Source organism: Empidonax traillii, unplaced genomic scaffold, assembly GCF_003031625.1.
Source record: "Empidonax traillii isolate 1590-97213 ecotype Southwest subspecies unplaced genomic scaffold, ASM303162v1 scaffold1329:size129758, whole genome shotgun sequence".
Lineage (NCBI taxonomy): Eukaryota > Metazoa > Chordata > Aves > Passeriformes > Tyrannidae > Empidonax > Empidonax traillii.
The window spans coordinates 74,971-94,421 of record NW_020956522.1 but is presented as its reverse complement, the minus strand read 5'-3'; the positions used below and the strand labels follow the sequence as shown (position 1 = coordinate 94,421).

At 60.2% G+C, this 19,451-nt stretch overlaps 4 protein-coding genes across 5 annotated transcripts in view; 3 read left to right on the top strand and 1 right to left on the bottom strand.

The window, feature by feature from the left end:
* Positions 1–3: 3 nt before the first annotated feature.
* Positions 4–5,797, top strand: SEMA4C (semaphorin 4C; the record flags this gene model as incomplete). Its single annotated transcript, XM_027906613.1, has 13 exons — positions 4–108; positions 187–249; positions 346–444; positions 947–1,043; positions 1,126–1,242; positions 1,913–2,064; positions 2,643–2,818; positions 2,896–3,040; positions 3,169–3,391; positions 3,470–3,585; positions 3,761–3,918; positions 4,472–4,542; positions 4,619–5,797. Coding segments are annotated over 13 exons (2,349 nt in total), but the record flags the coding sequence as incomplete, so codon positions are not given.
* Positions 5,798–7,487: 1,690 nt separating this feature from the next.
* Positions 7,488–9,920, top strand: ANKRD39 (ankyrin repeat domain 39). The gene is made up of 4 exons (XM_027906631.1): positions 7,488–7,695; positions 7,886–7,989; positions 8,174–8,377; positions 8,822–9,920. The coding sequence occupies exons 1-4, from the start codon at positions 7,563–7,565 to the stop codon at positions 8,957–8,959; spliced, it is 579 nt and encodes a 192-aa protein (XP_027762432.1). The 5' UTR covers positions 7,488–7,562; the 3' UTR covers positions 8,960–9,920.
* A 462-nt stretch (positions 9,921–10,382) lies between these two features.
* On the bottom strand, positions 10,383–18,447 carry CNNM4 (cyclin and CBS domain divalent metal cation transport mediator 4). The gene is made up of 7 exons (XM_027906623.1): positions 17,005–18,447; positions 13,671–13,814; positions 13,354–13,491; positions 12,696–12,865; positions 12,494–12,593; positions 11,960–12,138; positions 10,383–11,580 (listed from the first exon to the last, which is right to left on the bottom strand). The coding sequence occupies exons 1-7, from the start codon at positions 18,437–18,439 to the stop codon at positions 11,362–11,364; spliced, it is 2,385 nt and encodes a 794-aa protein (XP_027762424.1). The 5' UTR covers positions 18,440–18,447; the 3' UTR covers positions 10,383–11,361.
* A 617-nt stretch (positions 18,448–19,064) lies between these two features.
* LMAN2L (lectin, mannose binding 2 like) overlaps positions 19,065–19,451 on the top strand; it is a 6,844-nt gene continuing 6,457 nt past the window's right edge. Inside the window, exons 1-2 of one of the 2 annotated variants that reach the window (XM_027906629.1) lie at positions 19,065–19,225; positions 19,301–19,435. In XM_027906629.1, the coding sequence (XP_027762430.1) occupies positions 19,093–19,225; positions 19,301–19,435 (268 nt within the window). In that variant the 5' untranslated portion in view covers positions 19,065–19,092. The remainder of the gene's footprint in view (positions 19,226–19,300; positions 19,436–19,451) is intronic. The other variant, XM_027906630.1, reaches the window with a different exon arrangement.

Below are 19,451 nucleotides of genomic sequence, written 5' to 3'. Positions count from 1 at the left end.
TCACATTACCTGACGCTGACACTGGACGAGGCTGAGGGGCTGCTCTACGTGGGGGCTCGGGAGGCCCTGTTCGCCCTGGCCACCGGCACTGTGGAGCTGAAGGCAGCGGTGAGGCCCCGGAACCCCCAGAACGAGGGGAGGTTTTGGGGGGAGATTCTACCCCCCTCACACGTTCTGTGCCCCCAGATCTCCTGGGAAGCCCCGGTGGAGAAGAAGGCTGAGTGTGTGCAGAAGGGCAAGAACAACCAGGTGGGTGCTGTGGGTGCAGTAGGGGGGCTTGGGGCACCCTGGGAGGGCTCCCCCTTTGTGGACACCCCATTAATGTTCCCTCTGTCACCCCCCCAGACCGACTGCTTCAACTACGTGCGGTTCCTGCAGAGCTACAATAGCTCCCACCTCTACGCCTGCGGCACCTATGCCTTCCAGCCCAAGTGCACCTACATTGTGAGTGGGGTGGGCCCAACATCTGGTGGGGCCCCAGTGCCCCCCTGTACCCCAGGATGAGGCCCAAGAGCATTTATGAGGGGTGTCCCTATCCCCAGGGGTGGCATTCAGGGGTGCCCCTGTGGGCATGGGGGTGTCTTTTGCCCGTGAGGTGGGTTTGGGGAGGGTCTCCTATGGCCTTGGAGTGTTGTTGGCATGTCCTCTGGCGTACCCAGAAGGGTCATCTGGGGCGTGTCCCTGTCCACAGGGGTGATATTCACTTCCTTGTGGGCAGGGGAGTGTCTTGTGCTCATGCGGGGGGAAGATTGGGGGTGTCTTCTCTGCCCTTGGAGTGTTGTTGGGATGTCCCTGTCCACAGAAGGGTCATCCAGGGATGTCACTGTATCCAGGAGGTTCATCTGGGGTCATATCCTGTGCCTGGGATATGACAATAATGTTTGGGCATTGGGTGACATGAACTGAGCAGGCGGTCGGGACCCCCACCCACTCCTGTGCTCCCCAGGAACTGTCCGGCTTCACCCTGGACCAAGTGGCATTTGAGGATGGCAAAGGGAAGTGTCCCTATGACCCCACCAAGGGGCACACTGGCCTCATCGTGGGTAAGTAGCACCACTGGGCACCTACTGGGCTCAGAGGGGTGCCCACCGTGCCCCCCACCCCCTTAATACTCCTCCCTCACAGATGGGGAGCTCTACTCAGCCACCTTCAACAACTTCCTGGGCACGGAGCCTGTCATCTTGCGCAACCTGGGCCCGCACTACTCTATGAAGACGGAGTATCTCACCTCCTGGCTCAATGGTAGGGATGGGGGACACACAGGGACAGTGGGGTCAACCATGTCCTGGGGACATCAGGCCCAGCATTGCTGGCCAGGCGAGGGAGGGGATTGTCCCACTCGGCTCTGACCTGTGATGGCCTCACCTGCAATATCGGGGCAGTTTGGGGTACCACAATATAAGGAAGATATTGAGCCATTAGAGAGTGTCCAAAGGAGGCAATGAAGATGGAGAAGAGCCTTGAGGGGAAACCATGTGAGGATGCTAAGGGCATTTGGTCTGTTCAACTGGAGAAGAGAAGATCGAGGGGAGACCTCACTGCAGTTAAAGCTTCCAGGGGAGGGGCACAGGAGGAGCAAACGCTGAGCTCTGCTCTGTGGGAACCAGAGACAGGACCCCAGGAAATGGCCTGAAGTTGTGTCAGGGGAGGGTTTAGGTTGGATATTAGAAAGAGGTTCTTTCCCCAGAGGGTGATTGGACACTGAACAGGCTCCCCAGGCAGTGGGCACAGCACCAAGGCTGCCAGAGCTCAAGGAGCATTTGGATGATACTCTGGGACACAGGGTGTGACTCTTTGGAATGGGCCTGCGCAGGGCCAGAAGTTGGACTCGATGATCCTTGTGGGTCTCTTCCAACTGAGCACATTCTGTGACTCCCCCACCCTCACATGGTGTCACCCCATGTTTCCCCAGAGCCCCACTTCGTGGCCTCGGCATTTGTGCAGGAGAGCTCGGGCAGCAGCACTGGCGATGACGACAAGGTGTATTTCTTCTTCAGCGAGCGTGCAGTGGAGTATGACTGCTATGCCGAGCAGGTGGTGGCCCGGGTGGCCAGGGTGTGCAAGGTATGGAGGGGACACCACAGGGACACCAAAAATCGGGATAGGAACTCTCCAAGCGGTTTTTTGGGTTGGAAAGCTGATGTTCCTTTGTTGGGTGCACCCAAATGCACCCCCAGCACCCACTACAGCAGGGGATGGGTTGTGTGACACATTCATTATGTTTCCTGAATAATCTGCTAATTATTTCCATGGATTTATTTGGATATGAGTAAGGGTCTTTTGAGAGTCTTTGGTGGTCGTTTGGGAACATCCCATTCCCCAGTTTTCCCTTTGATGGTTCTGGATCTTCTGGTGAATCTCTTCTCCGTCTCAAATACATGGTCAGGTCATGGTGCCCCTTCTCTAATTAGTTTTTGCTCTGACACACAACCCTTGTTCCCAAAACAAAGACATTTTCAGACTAATCACTGATATAAGGCAGCAATAGCTGGCATGAGACTATTAATCACTGATCAAATACTGTTGTACTGAAGTTAATTGTCCAACACCTTCCCCCATCCTGCACAGACCCTTTGTAACCAGTTTGGTGTCACTGTGGTGGCTGTGCCATGCAGTGACTGTGGCCTTTTCCCTGTGCACAGGGGGATGTGGGCGGTGCCCGGACACTCCAGAAGAAGTGGACGACATTCTTGAAGGCCCGTTTGGTGTGCTCAGCCCCGGAGCAGCAGCTCCACTTCAACCGGCTCCAGGCTGTGTTCACCCTGCCTGGGGCTGAGTGGCAGGAAACCACCTTCTTTGGGGTGTTCCAGGCCCACTGGTGAGTTCAGGGGAATGTGGCATGCCAGGGATCCCCAGAAGGGAGGGTTCCTGCCCCAAACCCTCCTGTGCCTGCAGGGGGGACGTGGATGTCTCGGCCATCTGCCGGTACCACATCCTGGAGGTGAAGAAGGCATTTGAGGGGCCCTACAAGGAATACCGGGAGCAGGCGCAGAGGTGGGGCCGCTACTCGGATGAGGTGCCCAGCCCCCGGCCCGGAGCGGTGAGTGGGCACTGGGGACTGAGGGGGAGGGGTGGGATCCATCCATGTGGCTGAGGGCCATCAGTGCCCTCCTAAGAGGGTTTGGGATCCCTCCCGCTCCTGACAGTGCCCCTGTGCCCTCCCTGCAGTGCATCACGGACTGGCACCGGCAGAACGGCTTTGCCAGCTCCCTGGAGCTGCCCGACAACACTCTGAACTTTGCCAAGAAGCACCCACTGATGGACGAGCCAGTGCGGCCGCAGCGTGGGCGCCCACTGTTGCTCAAGAAGGACTCCAACTTTACCCAGCTGGTTGTGGATCGCGTGGCTGGGCTGGATGGCACCATCTATGAAGTGCTTTTCATCGGCACAGGTACCTGGGGCAATTGGGAGGGCATGGAGGGGACGGTCCATGCTATGGCACAGCCCTGAGCACCTGCCCTGCTCGCAGGCAACGGGTGGGTGCACAAGGCGCTGGATTTGGGCACTTCCATCCACCTGGTGGAGGAGCTGCAGGTGTTCGAGCCGGCACAGCCTGTGGAGAGCCTGGTGCTGGCTGGGAGGAAGGTGAGTGGGGCTGCAGGGCCAGGGGTGGCACCGTGGGGCACCTTGGGGCAGGGTCATCTCAGCCCAGGGGTGGCACTGCGGGGACACCTCAGGGTGGGGTCACCTCACCCCAGGGGTGGCACCATGGGGGCACCTTGGAGTGGGGTCACCTCAGCCCTTTTCCCTGCCCTCGTAGAAGCTGCTCTTCGCCGGCTCCCGTTTCCAGGTGGCCCAGCTACCCCTGGCCGACTGTGGGCGGTACCAGTCGTGCACAGACTGTGTCCTGGCACGGGATCCCTACTGCGCCTGGAGCCGGAATGGCAGCGCCTGTGTCTGGATTGATGGGCAGAATGGGTACGGGATGGGCTGGGGGATCTCTCATCCAAAACTTTCTCATGGGAGGAACTGGAGGGGCAGCTCCATCTCTGTGACCAGTGACAGGACCCTGGAACAGCTAGAACTGTGCCAGGGGAGGTTTAGGTCAGATATTGGGAAAAGGCTCTTACTCTAGATGGCAGTTGGGCACTGAACAGGCTCCCCAGGGCAGTGGTCACAGCCCCAAGGCTGCCAGAGCTCAAGGAGTGTTTGGACAACGCTGTCAGGGACAGGGTGGATTTTGGGGTGTCCTGTGCAGGGCCAGGCATTGGACTGGATGATCCTTGTGGGTCCCTTCCAATATTCCGTAATTTTAGAAGTTGGGGAATGTTTAGACAGCACTCTCAGGTGTTGGGATTTGGGGACTGAGGGGGACTTCTGGGGGTGTCCTGTGCAGAGCCAGGAGCTGGACTCATCCTTGTGGGTCCTTCCCAACTCAGGATATTCTGTGATTCTGTGTGTATGGGGCTCCCCTGGAAGGGGGCGACACCCTACAAGGACCCCCCCTCACTGCACTCCCTCCTCCCACAAGGTCCCACCTGGTGCAGGACGTCCTGAGCTCCGACACTGGTGCCTGCTCCGTCCCTCAGGCAGCCAAACAAGGTGAGCCCGCCGTGAGCCACATGGATCCCCATTCCCCTTCCCCCCACTTCCTCCTGACCCCCCTCTCTCCCTACAGGGCCACTCACCCCCAAGAACGTGACGGTGGTGGCAGGCACCGACCTGGTGCTGACGTGCCGCCTGGGCTCCAACCTGGCGCGGGCACAGTGGACATTTGAGGGTCGTGCGCTGCCAGCCGAGCAGGCGCTGGTACTGAGCGACACACGGCTGCGGGCGCTGGTGGTGCCGGGCGCCGGTGCCCAGCACAGTGGCACATACCGTTGCCTGGCCGAGGAGCAGGGGGCCCCCCTGGGTGCCCAGGAGTACCGGGTGGCTGTGCTGGCGGGGCCCAGGGTGCTGCTAGAGGCACGGGCGCCTCTGGAGAGCCTGGGTGTGGTGTGGGTGCTGGCTGTGTGCCTGGGTGCCCTGTGCCTCGTACTGCTGCTTGCCGTACTCTCGCTGTGGCGGCGCCTGCGTGAGGAGCTGGGCAAGGGCACCAAGGCCATCGAGAGCACCCTGGTGTACCCCATTGAGCTGCCCAAGGAACCGCCCAGCCCCCGCTTCGTGTCCAGCGCCACCTCCGACTCGGACGAGAAGCTCTGGGACCCCTCCAGCTATTACTACTCAGATGGGTCCCTGAAGATCGTGCCTGGCCATGCCACCTGTCGCAATGGCGGCCCTGGCACCGCCACCTCGCCGCCCGCTGCCATCCCTGGGCAGCCCCTGCACTCACCCACCCGCATCCACCTGGGCCCCCTGCGTGGCTCCTCATCCAACGGGTACATCCGGTTGGCGCTGGGCGCCGAGGAACGCCCACCCTGTGCTGACCTGGCTGAGGAGCTGCGGCGGAAGCTGCAGCAGCGCCAGCCCCTACCTGACTCCAACCCTGAGGAGTCGTCAGTCTGAGCTGGAGGGAATGGCACCATCTACCTCAGGGCCCCGCCCCAGACCCCAGGGTGGGCACCCTGGCCTAGGGACTGGCACCGGCACCCAATTTGGGGCTGGGGGGTGGGTGCTGGCACCTGCCCTGGGGACAGGATTGTTGCCTCAGTGCCAGTATCCACCTTGGGAACTGATATGATGGCACGGGTACTCGCCTTGGGGACAGGGTTGTCACCCTGATACCCATTTTGGGGACAGGATTGTCACCCTGGTGCCAGCACCCACCTTGGGGACAGGATTGTCAGCCCAGTGCCAGTACCTATGTTAGGTACTGACACACGGGCACTGGCACCCACCTTGGGGACAGGAGTGTCACCCTGGTGCCAGTCCCCCACTTTGGGGACAGGATTGCCACCTGTCTTGGGACTGTGGCTCTGGCCCTGTGTCACATGTTTAGGGCACCAGTACCTGCTTTGGGAACAGGACTGGCACCCCAGTGGCGCCACCCACCTTGGGGCAATGGCACCAGGACTATATCACACATTTCGGGCACTGGCACCCACCTTTGGGGACAGGAGTGTCACCCTGGAGTCCGTAACTGCCTTGGGGACAGGATTGTCACCTGGTACCTGCCCTGGCAATGGGATTCCTATCCTGACACCACCTTGGGGACAGAAGTGTCACCCTGACATCCACCTCGGGTTGTCACATTTGAGGTCCCAGTGCCCATCTTGGGCCCCGGAGCTGCCCTGGTCACTGCCCCCACCTTCGGTACCATGTCCCCCACGAGGGACAGACCTTGGGGACCCCCGCCTCCCCGGGCCCACTTCCCGGTGGCCCCAGGATGTTTTTTGGGCTGATTTCTGAACCGATCGAGTTTTTCTTCCTGAGAACTTTTCTATTGCCCCCACCCCACTGTCCCACCTCCCAGGGCTCTGCTTCCCCCCCAACCCTGGCTGTACATCACCTCCCAACCCTCCGCCTGCCCCCTTTGCACGGACCCCTCCCCTTTTGTATAACCCTCCCAGTGTAATTTATTTGTTACTGAAATATATTTATTTGCTGTAAATACGTGAGTATTTTTATATTAATAATAAAAGGAGTTGAAAATTTGAATTCTCTCTGAAAAGTGACACCCGCAGGGGCCGTGGCCGGTGCTGGGGGGGATGCTGGCCACCCCCCCGGGTGCTGAGCTCATGGAAAAAGGCTCATAAAAGGGCTATAAAAGGGCATCGTGGTGCCGTTCCCAGGCGGGGGGGCCGTGGCTGCCCGTGCCCCCCCTCCCCGGATGCGGGGGAGTCAGCGCGGAGGGGGGTCCCCGGGGAGGCTCTGCTGGGAAACTAGACGGAAGCAGGACCAGGATGCTGAGGAGCGGGGGGTGGGGGGAGAGGGCTTGGGAACGGGGCCAGGGGTGGCACCAGGGCGTGGGAAGTGGGGCTGGGGGTCCCTGAGCCCCCTGGGGTGGGAGGGTGAGGACTGGGGGCTCTGAGACTCCCACTGCTGAGGGGAGGATGGGGTTTGGGATCCCAGAGCCAGGAGAGGAGAGGTCTGGGGACCTCCCAAGTGTGTGTTGGGTGATTCCTATGCCACCTAAAGTAGGAAGGGGTGACCCTTGGGATCCCCATAGTGGGGAGGGGAGCCCTGACACTCCCATAACTGGGGGGAGGGACTCGAGATCCCAATTGCTGAGTGGAGGGGTGAAGCTTGGGGACCTCACAGCTGGGACAGGAGAAGCCTGGGGACCTCATAAATGTGTGTGAGTGGTCCTTAGGCCCCCATAGCACGGAGGGGGTGACCCCTGGGTCCCCCATGGAGGAGGGGGTAGGCGGACCCTCCCTAAGGGGGGGCTTGGAGGCCCCGTGGGGGCGGGAGTGGCTGCTCAGCACAGGGCGGGCGCGGACGCCCTCTGGCGGCGGCTCCGGGGCACTGCGGGGGAGGGGGCTTTGCCTCGGGGGCGGGGCCGCTGGGCTGCATTCGGCGCTTTCCGTCTTACTTCGCCATTTGTCGTCAATCTTCGGCCCTTTCCGCTTTCCCTCGGCCCTTTCCGTCTTACTTCGCCCTTTGCCGTCAATCTTCGGCCCTTTCGTCACTCTCCGTCTTCGGCCCAGCCGTCCCCCGGTCCCTCCGGTCCCCCCGGGGACATGGCCGGGGGTCGCCGCTCTCCACCTGGTCCGTCCTGCCCAGGGCAGGGCGCGATGCCCGGTTCTTGCTGCCCGGGGCCGGTGGCCGTTCCCAGCGTACACCAGAGCCTGTCCGAGATGGACTTCGAGCGGGGTCCGGGGGGCTCCGGGGGTTCCGGGGGGCTCCGGGGGTGCTGGGGGGCTCCGGGGGTGCCGACGGGATGGGTGGAGGTGCCGGTACCGGGAGCGTACGGGGGGGGCTCTGGGCAGGGGTACCCGGTACCGGTGGCCCTAGGGCAGCCCCGTAGGTCGGTCCCGGCCTGACCTGGCCCCACTGCCCGCAGGGATCTGGGCGGCCGCGCGGGACGGAGACGAACCGCGGCTGCTGCGGCTGCTGGAGCGGCGCGGGGACCCCGGAGAGCCCGACCGGGCGGGGTACACGGCACTGGTACGGGGCTCTGACGGTCCTGGGGGGTACACGGCTTGCGGGGCCACGACATGGGGGGGCACACGGCCCCTGGTACGGTGGGCACGAGGGGGTCCCGGGGGTCTCAACCTCGCGGGTACCCCCGTATGGGGAGCCCGGGGATCCTGGCCCACCTGCCTACTCTCTTCCCCCCCTCCCCCCTCAGCACTACGCCAGCCGTAATGGCCACCTGGGGATATGTCGAATGCTGCTGGAGCGGGGGGCTCCCTGCGACGCCCGGACACCCGGCGGGGCCACCCCCCTGCACCGCGCCTGCTATTGCGGCCACCTCGCCGTGAGCCGCCTCCTGCTCCAGCACGGGGCCGACCCCGCGGCCACCGACGGCGACGGGCGGACCCCCCTACACAAGGTGGGGGGCATGGGGGGACCCTCTGTCCTTGGCACTGAACAAGGTGGAGGGATTACAGGATGTAGGGACCTCCTGCACAGGGTGGGAGAGGGGCAAAGAGGGTCCCCCTGTCCTGGCACTGCACAAGGTTGGCGGGGGGACACGAGGGGAGGGACCTCTTGAACAAGCTAGGGGTTGCACCGAGAGAGAATCCCTGCACAAGGTGGGGGGCGATACAGGGGGTCCCCTCTCTCACACAAAGTGGGTGAGGGCCCAGGGTCTCCCCTCCCATGGCATGACCTGCACAAGGTGGTTGGGGGGCAGGGGAGTGTTCCACCTGCAGAAGGTGGGGGCCCTGGTGTCCCCTCTCCCCCTCAAGGGAGTCCCCTTTCTCACCCAAGGTGGGTGGGTGGCTCGGGGGGCTGTCTCTCTGTCCCTCTGGGGATCACACGAGTGCCCTCTCAGGCAGCGGAGCAGGGACACCGTGAGCTCTGTGCACTCCTCCTGCGGCTCTGCCCATCTCTGGCCACACTCCAGGATTTCAGGAGCCGCCTCCCACGGGATGGGGCCCACCCGGATGTGTGGGACCTGCTGGACACCTGAAGGGACACAGGACACCTGGAGCCACTCCTGTGGGACCTCTGGAGGCATCTCCAATGGACAAACACAGCCCGTGGCACCGACTCTGTCCCCTTGTCACCTGTTCCAGGGGCCAGCGTAGGGGGAGTCATACCAGGATGGAGGTGCAGACACCCCTCACGCCTTCCAGTGACTTTGTTTCCTAAAAAAACCCACTAAAAGTGTAGAAAACAGTTTGTTGGAACAGTAAATTCCACAGGAGGTGGGAGGGCTTTGGTGCTTCCCCCTGGGGTGGCTGGGAGGGAACAGAAGCTGCTCAGGGGATTCCGGGGGGGATCCACATCTCACTGTGGGGGGAGGCAGGGGCAGGAGGACCACGGATGGAACCTTGTCCTTAAGTGGTTGGGCACTGATCCCGCTTATCCAGGATCTCCAGCAGCACCTTTTCCTCCCTGACCTCAGAGTAAAGTCTCCACCTTTGTGGGTGCCTAGGTGGGACTTCATGGAATCCTCAAATGGTATGGGTTGGAAGAGACCTTAGAGCCCATCCAGTCCCACCCCCTGCCACAGGCAGGTACACCTTCCACTAGATGAGGTTGCTCCAAGCTCAATCCAACCTGGCCTTGAACACTTCCAGGGCTTGGGCAGTGCTGGGTGCCACACCTGGGATTCCCTCCCTGAATCACCAGGCACCCCAACCCCTGTGAACCACAGCAGAGACCCACGTACAGATATAGACTTTTATTACCCATCTGGCAAAAAATCCCTCAAAAAACGCCCAGGAAATAAAATCCCACGGTTGTTTCACAACCACGAGGGGGCAGGGGAGGACTGGGGAGGGGTAGACCCTGGCGTCTCCCCTCCCCCCCACTGGGCCCTTCCCTCCCCAAACATACAAATCAAACCTGAACAATAAATAGGAATTCCCAGGGGAGGGGTTAGGGGTTTGCATAGAGGAAGATTTAATTAAAAAAAAAGGGTTTTTTTTGTCCTGGCTTATTATTATTAATTATCATTATTATTATTATTAATTATTATTATTCTCTCTAAAAATGTCCCTGCAGAAGGACCTCTAGGAACTGATCGTCGAGACATGATTAACAAAAATAATTAATTAACCTTCTCCCAATAACTTACAGAGTTCAAACCAGGGAACTTGTGCTTTTTTTAGTGGGGGGTCTCCCCCTTTCCCAAAATTGGGAATAAACCCCGAGGGAGGGGGGTCCCGATGGCTTTGGGGGTCCCCCAGTGCCAGGGGGGGACACACGACCCCCTCCTGCCTGTACAACTTTGGTCACTAGCACTGTGTCACCCCCAAAAAAACCCCAAAACTGGGATCCTGGTGCACCCCCTCCACTCCCCTCCCCTCCACCCCTGTACCAATCCCTGTCCTCCTTCCCCGAGACCCCCTATGGTGGGGGGAAGGCACCGAAACCCCGCCGGGGGAGGTCCCAGGGAGATCCAAGCCCATCCCCGTGTCCCCGGCCAGCAGGAAAGGGGGTTGGGAATGGGGAGGGGCTGCAGTACAATCAGTACAACAAGTCCCTGATACCAAAAACACCCCAGAGGGGCAGGAACTCCCATCCTGGGGGGGTCTGAGGGGCTGGGACCCCAATCTCGAGGGTCCCAACGTGGTGTAGGAGTCCCAAGGGCTCGGGACACCCATCCCAGAAGGGTGTAGAAGTCCTGAGGGATCTGGGATGCCCATCCTGAGGGTACCACAGTGGTGTAGGAGACCCCAAGGGGCTGAGATTTCCATCCTGGGACCCCCCAAAATGGTGTGGGATTGGGACCCCCATCCCAGGCTGGTGTAGGAGCCCTGAGGGACCGAGATTCCCATCCCAGGGGATCCCAAAGGGCTGGGATGCCCATCCCACGGTCCCACCGTGGTGTAGGAGAGCTGAGGGCCCAGAACCCCCATTACAGGCTGGTGTAGGAAAGGGAACATCCATCCCATGGGTCCCAGTGTAGTGCAGGAGCCCTGAGGGGGTGGGATGTCCATCCAGGGGGTCTGAAAGGGTCAGGACACCCATCCCATGGATCTGAAAGGGCCAGGACATCCATCCCGAGGATCCCAAAGGACCAGCCCATCCATCCCAAGGGTCTTGAAGGGCCAGAATGTCCATTCCGAGGATCCCAAAGGGCAGGGACATCCATCTCCAGGGTCCTACCGTGGCAAACAAGACCCCAACGTCCCTGAGCTGTGTGGGCGGTGCCTTTGGTGCCACCTCCGCCACTGCTCCAATCAATCCCAAAAAAAACGAGCCAGCCTGGAAACAGCAGCAAATTCCAGCTCCTCCATTCTTCACTGTGCTGTTGTCACTCCTCCTGGCTCATATTCCAGTGGCAGCCAAATCCTGCCGGGATGGAGGTCCCTGCACCGAGCACGCCCTGGGCCCTCCAGAGCGCGCCGGCGCTGGCCGGGGTCAGACATTGTTGTTCTCCATGGAACTGTGGTTGCTCCGGCGGCCCTGGCAGTTCCTGTCGTTCAGGAGGCTCGTGGTCTCGTCTGCAGGGGCCGAAGGCTCCGGTCTCTCTGGATTGTCGGGGCCTGGTCTGGGGGAGTTGCTGTTGCTGTCAGGGGACTGGGGACAACTGTCCATGCGGGAGGCCGTGAGGCCATTCAGGTATTCCTGGCGCGTGATCTGGGCAGGGGAAAAACAGGGATGAGGGAGGGATTCCTGGTGTTTCCCTGTCCCCGTTCCCAGTGTTTCCCTGTCCCCATTCCCAGTGTTTCCCTGTCCCCATTCCCGGTGTTTCCCTGTCCCCATTCCCGCTGTTTCCCTGTCCCCATTCCCGCTGTTTCTCTGTCCCCACTCCTGATGCTTTGCTGGTCCTAGTGTTTCCCTGTCCCCATCTCTATCTCTGATGTTTCCTTGTCCCCATTCCCAGTGTTCTGTCCCCATTCCCAGTGTTCTCCTGTCCCCACTCCCAGTGTTCCCTGTCCCCCTTCCCAGTGTTTCCCTGTCCCCCTTCCCAGTGTTTCCCTGTCCCCAGTGTTCCCTTGTCCCCACTCCTGCCCACCTTGACGAACTGGAGGTCTGTCAGTGCCCGGAGGCTGAAATCAGCCACGTACTGGTTCCCAGTCCCGCTGAGCTGGTTGGTGCTGCCACTCACAGCCGATGACATGGACTCGGAGCGCTCGTGGTTGCTCAGGGAGGCCGAGCGGGCCAGGCCGCTTCCACGAGATGGGGACCGAAATTCTGGGGGATCAGAGGGGTGGGGTGAGACCCCAGAGCCCCTGGAACTGGGAAGAGACTATGGAGCACTGGGGAGGGGGCTTGGAGCTCAGCCCAGTCACAAGGGCCAGGACCTACATCCCAGGGCATCCCACACCTGTCCCAGGGCATCCCAAGGTGGTGCAGGAGCCCACCCTATCTACGAGGCTCCATGTGTGGCTACTCAAGGACCCCAAAGCTGGGTAGTGGGATTCAGCCCAGGTGTTCCTGTGGACACGCTGCCCAACCCAGGGGACACCAACGGGGCTCAGAGCCTCCGGCATCTTCTACCTGCAAGCCCTATCTTAGGGAGCATCCTGAGGGATCAGGGGGGTCTTACCAGATCCAGGAGGGGGGCTGAGGGCCATCACCCCGTAGTAGGTAAACGGTCCTGCCTCAAACTTCATGCACTCCCTGCCAGCCTCCACCTCCACCTTGCCCTGCCAGGGGAGACATTCCATAATCCACATCCTTAGGGATGAGACCCCTCCTCTCCCCACAGCATTCCCAGGGGAATGGAGGCCCCCAGGAACCTGCCAAACCTGCAGGATGAGGATGAAGTAGTCAGCAGGCTTGTTCTTGCAGTAGAGGTAGTGCTGGGGGGATTTCTTGTCCTCCTCGTTGAACTTAAGCTCCTGGATGACATCAGAATACCCAAGGAGCCGCAGCAGGATCTTCTCTGACATGAGGGTGGGGCTGAAAAGTGGCACCTCTGGGAGAAAGAAAAGGAGTCACACATGGTTTTGTCCTTCCAGCAGTAGGTGCAACCTCCCCATCCCCTGGGATGGTGCCTGGGACGGGAAGGGCTCCATCAACAGCTCCCTTTGGGAAAACCCATGGATCCAGCTCCAGGACCCCAGCAAGGGCATTATTCCCTTGGGACAGGATCATCCTAGAGGTCCCCAGCCTTGGGAATAGGATCATGCTGAAGGTCCCCACCCAGATCATCCCAGAGGGACAGGGCCCTGTCAGAGGCAGGTCTGGCATTCCCAAACCTCATCCCTTCCCATTTTGGGCGAGGGGGAGGCAGAGTGAAGGAAAGCAGGACAAGACCCATCATTTCTCCATGAGATGGTTGGAGCAACTCCTTGAGTCTCCAGGGCTGGAGCTGGCATGAGGGATACGGGCACACACCAAGCCCATCCCGCTCCATTGTGGGTTTCCCTCCCTCACAGGGAGCTCCCCGTTCCCAAAACTCACCAGTCAGGAGGAACCTGTGGGCAGCCAAGAGGAGCTGAGGGGATACCTTGACCTTTTGCTCGCTGACGGGGTCCTTGAAGGCTGAGAAGTCCCTCCTGTTCTTCTGGTTGGTCACACGCTTCCGGCTGCGGTTGTCGACTGTGGGGGGCAGGAGTCAGCTCTGGGGGGGCTGGCAGGACCCCTGGCACGGGGTGGAGGGAGGATCGGTCCAGGGTGGGTGGGAACAGCCCATGGGGGGACAGGAGCAGCCCACTGGGGGACAGGATCTCCCCATGGAAGGACAGTATGATGGGAAAGGGGGGAGCCCCAATACCTACTGTAGGTGTCAGACTCATCCAGGATCTCGGACTTGATGATCTCCTCAATCACATCCTCCAGGGTCACCAGCCCCAGAACCTCGTAGAAGGGATCCCCCTCCCCCTCGTTGTTCACCTTCTGCACAATGGCCAGGTGGGATTTCCCTATGGATACATAGAGATGTTGGAATGCGAGACACCCCAACACCCTGGGATGTCCCTGGGCCCGGCCCTTCCCTCCCCAGAGCAATAAACCAATTCAAATCTAACAATAAACCAATTAAAACCTAAATATTAAACCAGTTAAAACCTAAACCAGTTCAAATCTAAACAAGCCCTTGGGCTGGGCTTGGCTCCCAAGGTAATTAAGCCCAGGATGGTAATTAAGGCTGGGACTGAGGTGCCTTCCAAGCTGAAGCACCTGGGAGCTGCCTTGGGATGTGGGATTGGCTAAGGGCATTCCAGGGGATGGGATGACACCAGAGCAACCATGTCACCACCACCACAGCCACCAGGAATTGTGTTCCACCCAGAATTCCTTTCCCAAATTCTTTGGCAGCTCTTCCAAGCTGATCCCATCTCAGAGGAAATGCTCTGGACACCTGGTGTCCACCCGATCCCAGAGCCAAAATACCCCAGAGAACAGAGCCAAGGGCCCTGGCCAGCAGCAGTAAGGTCCTTCCAGGCAGGAAAACCTTCAAGTCCTAGATTCAGGGCTCCCGTCATCCCATTCCAGCAGGATTCCAGCTAAATCCCAACCACTGAAATCACCCTGCCCTAGCTGCTCCATGGAATGGAGTTTCTCCTGCTCTGTCCCAAAATCCTGCAAAACCAGCAGGAAAAATTCCTGGGATGTTTCTACTTCCACATGGAAAATGGTATCCTTATCCTGGGGAAACTGGGGCTTGGAGAGGGCAACATTCCCTCCCTGATTCAGTGCATCCCAAAATAATAGCACTTTTACCTTCTCAAGGCCTACACGGGGTGTCCCACTTGTGTCCTGCTCCAGCTTTATCCCAAACCTGCCCTTCCTGACCCTCTCCACTACTTAATTTTAGAGCTACAGGCCCCTCATTACTGAGGGAAAGGGGAATTTAAGGGATGGGCACCACACAGATCTCCTTTTCTTCCCCTTCTGGCCATGCTCCTTCCACAGTGCTGGAAAAAGGTGGTGCCTGAAGGCGTGGGAACGCCCAAAAACTGTTGTTTGGGTTATTAAACCCCCTTTATGGCCCTGTTTGATGCCTGGGTGGGGCATGGTGGGGACAGGTGACGGAACTGGGGCCGGTCCAGGTGAGTCAGGAGCTGCTCCCTGTGGGATGAGTGGGACAGGGAGCGGTCCAGATACAGCAAACATAGCCTGGGGAGCCCAAACCCACAGGCAAAGGGCACCTGGATGGGCATCACCAGGTAGTGACCAACACTGGGACCCCCTCTGGGGCTTCCCATAGGAACAGGGAGCTCCCAATGGGGTGTTCTTGGAACCCTGGAATGGTTGGGAGGAACCTCAAAGGCCATTCAGTGCCATGGGCAGGGACACCTTTCACTATCCCAGGTTGCTCCAAGCCCCGTCCAACCAGGCTTGGACACTTCTAGGGATGGGGCAGCCACAAGTTCTCTGGGAATTCCATCCCAGCCCCTTACCACCCTCACAGGGAAGAATTCCTTCCCAATACCCCACCAAAATTCCAGTGGGAAGCAATTCCCACCTTGTCCTGTCCCTTTAGGCTCTGGAAGGGGCTCTAAGGTCTCTAGAGCCTTCTCTTCTCCAGGCTGGACATTCCCAGCTCACCCAGACTATCTCCATAGGCAAGTTCCCCACTTAAAAGCCTCACACCAGGAGGAGAAAGTCAGGAAGAGGCCAGACACGAATGTGGGAACTGTCACCCCAAGGCCAGTGACTGTGACAACAGGGAGAGTTTTGGCTGCCAAGCCCCACAATTAGCACAACCAGTAAATTATTCCCTCTGGATGCACCTCTCGTGCCTGATCCAGGGGAATGAGGCAGATCCTCACCATGGAGCTGCATCCACAAGAAGCTTGTGGGGCTCAGCTCCAAACCAGCCCCGTAAATTCCCTTCTCTTGACCCGGCAGTGGAAAAATAAGAGCCCTGGGTGTTATGGACAGCTTTGAGCCCGGAAGGAACGTGGTTAAATCCCTTAATCAGGATCCAACGAGGGAAAGCCGCTGCCAGGAGCTGGGATAACTCCAGATCCGGCAGCAATTCTGCTCCCGTGTCCTGGTTTTTGGAGCTGGACTAGGGTGGGACAGCCCTGGAGAGCCAGGCTTGGACGTGCCAGCTCCCAAAGCCTCACCCAGGCTCCAGGAGGGATTTCGTATGCCCAAATCCATGCATGATCTTCTGGGAATGTCCTGTAAATCCCCTGGGTCTCACACTGCTCCTGGTGCTCTAGAAAGTGTAACAGGAGCTTGGGAGTGTGTGGGGTCATGGATGGCCTGGGATCACCCAGCACAGCTGCTCCAGAGCTGGGATTTTCCCTCCATCCTGGCCCAATGCAGGAGCTGGGCAGGGAAGGAGGTCCCAGCCTCGGCTGGAAAGGGCTGGGGAGGGCAAATCGTTCCTGGCAGATTTGCTGTGCCTGGTGGGTTCATCCCACAGCGAGCTCACATCCCAATCCTCCCAATCCCACTTTTTGGTGCCCTAATGCTATGAGTGGGAGGCAGAGCAGAGATAGGAGCCAGCAGAGAGCAACCATCACCATTCCCAATAGTCAGGAAGAGCCTGGAAGAGGGAGCCAAGCCCAAAATCAGTGTGATTCCACAGACATTATCCAAAGGCCTCCAGGGCTGATAATCAAAAACAAGGAGCAAGGAAACACTACGAAAGCATTCCTGGAGGCACCACAAAGCTCCAAACTCCTGGAGAGGTGGGGGGTCACCAGGGTTTGGGGACTCCCAGGAGCCTCATCCCCTCAGGATCACAACCAGGGAGCCAAGCCCAGAAACAGGGAGCTGAGCAATTTCCCAGCCTGGTGCGTTCATCCCACTCTTCCTCCTGCTGCTCCCACTTTTTGGTGCCCTAATGTCGTGAGTGGGAAGCAGAGCAGGGCTAGGAGCTCTCACCATTCCCAGAGTCAGGGAGGAGCATGAAAGAGGGAGCAAAACCCAAACCATGGAGCTGAGAGATTTCCCAAAGGCCTCCAGGGTTGATAATTAAAAACAAGGAGCAAGAAAACACTTCCTAAGTGTTCCTGGAGTTTGGTGGCCCCCTGCCTATCCTTCGGTGGCCTCAATCCCTCAGGATCACAACCACCCAAACCATGAGGAACCCCAGGGAGGGTAAAACTCCCTGGAATTCTGCCTCCAGCTGGCAGAAACCAGCGACCCCTCTACCTTTTTTGAACTCCTCCAGCATGGCATCAAGCTTGGTGTCATGGAACACGACGTGCACGGGGTGGTTGTAAAACTTGGTGATGGTCTTGAGGGCAGTGCAGTCATCAGGGTCCACGAAGGCCAGGTCCTGCACGTAGAGGATGTCCATGATGTTTGCCCTGTCACCCTCATAGACAGGGATCCGTGTGTACCCGCTCTGCATAATCTCAGACATGGTGTTGAAGTCCAGGACGGCATCGCTGCTGATCATAAAGCAGTTGGGCAACGGGGTCATCACGTCCTCCACCGTCTTGGTGCGCAGCTCCAGAGCACCCTGGATCATGTTCAGTTCCTCCTTGACCAGATCGTTGAAAGACTCTGTCACCTTCAGCATCTCCAGGAACCTCTCCCGGTTGTAAACAGTGCTGATCTCTTGGCCCAGGATGCAGTCCAGCAGTCTGCTGATGGGGTAGGACAGGGGAAGCGTGAGCAGCATGAAAAACTTGGTCACTAGAATGGTCTTGGCACCCACAGCGAGCCCATGCCGGGAGCACAACGCCTGGGGAACAATCTCCCCAAGGATCACGATCCCCACGGTCGAAGCCACCACGGCACCTACGCCAGAGCCGGTCAGGTCATCCAGAAGGATGGTGAGGGTCGTGTTGACCAATACGTTGCCCAACAGCAGCGAACAAAGCAGGTAGTTTCCTTTCTTCCGGATGGGGCTGATCCTGCGGGCATAGCGTCGCTCCTTCTCCGAGCCACAGTTCTGCAGAATGCGGAGCTCGATGGGGTCGAGCGCCATCAACCCCAGGTTCAGCCCGCTGAACATCCCGGACAACCCCAGCAAAGCGGCGATGAGAGTCACCTGCAGCCACAGCGGCAGCAGGGACTTCTTCTCTTCCAGGACCACCACCTGCCCATCGGGACCCTGGTGTGGCAGCCAGGGCTGGCCGGGCCGGCGCTGCGAGCACAGCACGTAGGCCTTGGCCTTCTCGTGCTTGCGCAGGGGCAGCACCCGCAGCCACAGCAGCACCGAGGTGTCTCGGGGCTCGGCGGGGCCGGGCCGCACCAGCAGGTCCTGCGAGCGCTCCCCGCACGTCTCGTTCACGGCCGGGATGGCGTCCGGCCTCAGCTCGGCGAAGGCCACACGCTCCGCGGCTCCCGGGCCCAGCCCCAGCCCGTAGAGCCGGAGCAGGGCCTCGCTGCCCTCCGTGAGCCGGATGGGCCCCGGAGCCACCCCGGCCACGGGCTCGGGAGGCTTCGTGCTGCCTTCCAGCCGCAGCCCCAGCACTACGGTGTCGAGAGCGGGCGTGGCGAGGGCGGGCTGCGGCAGGAGAAGGAGGAGGAGGACCGGCGGCAGGAGGAGCCCTGCAGGCAGCGAGGCCCACGCGGAGGCACCGGAGCTCCCGGGGCCGCCTCCAGCAGGACTCCCGCGGCTGCTGCCGCCCGCCATGTTGGGCACTGGCGGGACCGGCGCGAGCGGGGGGCGGACACGGCGCGATGACATCATAAGGGCGGGACTATGGACACGCCCCATGGGCATCAAATAGGAAGACCACGCCCATTTCAGGCGTAATACAAAAGGACACGCCTCCAAAGGAGGATCACACAGCTACACGCTCACATTGTGACGTTGCTCACCTGGACACCTGCCCCCATTTACGTGGTACAGCACGCCACGCCCTTGCTCTGGGAGCCACACGACTGATCAGACCTCCCTGCACTGCACGTGCTGGGTCACGCCCCTGGTATGACTGGTCACTCGCTCAAACCACGCCCCCGAAGGCAGCAGAAGGGGGGCACTAGGACCCGTTGGGGATCGGATTGGGGCACAGGGATCTGGATAGGGGGCCGCTAGAACCTGGGGTGGGCACTAGGACCTGGAGGGGCGGGGGGCACTAGGACCGGTCCCGCCCTCAGGCCTCAGGCGCCCTCAGGCGCCCTCAGGCGCACAGAACCACATTACCCACCACCGCCCGCGCACCTCCCTCCTTCCCAACTTACAGACAGCCCTCTTCACCAACCATCCTTGCCAAACGCCCCAGTGGGCGGGTGCAGCTGCTCGGGACAGCCAATGGGCGCGGGGGGAGGGGCGGTGGAGAGAAGATGGTGGCTGTGGGAGGGTGGCGGGCCGCGATGGTCCTGCTGGCCCTGTTGGCCTTGGGGTTCGACCGGGCTCGCGCCGAGCAGACTGAGGAGCACCTCAAGCGCGAGCACTCGCTGTCTAAGCCCTACCAGGGTGAGCGGGGCGGGGGGGTGGTGAGCGGTGCACGGTGCCGGTGCTCCAGTACCGACGGTGCGTGTGGTCCCGCAGGTGTTGGCTCGACCAGCTCGGGGCTGTGGGACCTACTGGGAAACGCCATGGTCATGACCCAGTTCATCCGCCTCACCCCCGACGTGCAGAGCAAGCAAGGAGCCGTGTGGAACCGCGTGGTGAGGGGGGGGCGCCGCGATGGGGGGGGAGA

Coding starts and splice junctions, on each gene's coding strand:
- CNNM4 (XM_027906623.1), bottom strand. CDS start 18,439: ATGGCGGGCGGCAGCAGCCGCGGGAGTCCTGCTGGAGGCGGCCCCGGG. Junction 12,139..12,493: donor CAGCCCCCCTCCTGGATCTG/GTAAGACCCCCC, acceptor CTGATCCCCCAG/AATTTCGGTCCCCATCTCGT. Junction 11,581..11,959: donor CAGACCTCCAGTTCGTCAAG/GTGGGCAGGAGT, acceptor TCCCCTGCCCAG/ATCACGCGCCAGGAATACCT.
- ANKRD39 (XM_027906631.1), top strand. CDS start 7,563: ATGGCCGGGGGTCGCCGCTCTCCACCTGGTCCGTCCTGCCCAGGGCAG. Junction 7,696..7,885: donor CGAGATGGACTTCGAGCGGG/GTCCGGGGGGCT, acceptor CACTGCCCGCAG/GGATCTGGGCGGCCGCGCGG. Junction 8,378..8,821: donor GGCGGACCCCCCTACACAAG/GTGGGGGGCATG, acceptor GTGCCCTCTCAG/GCAGCGGAGCAGGGACACCG.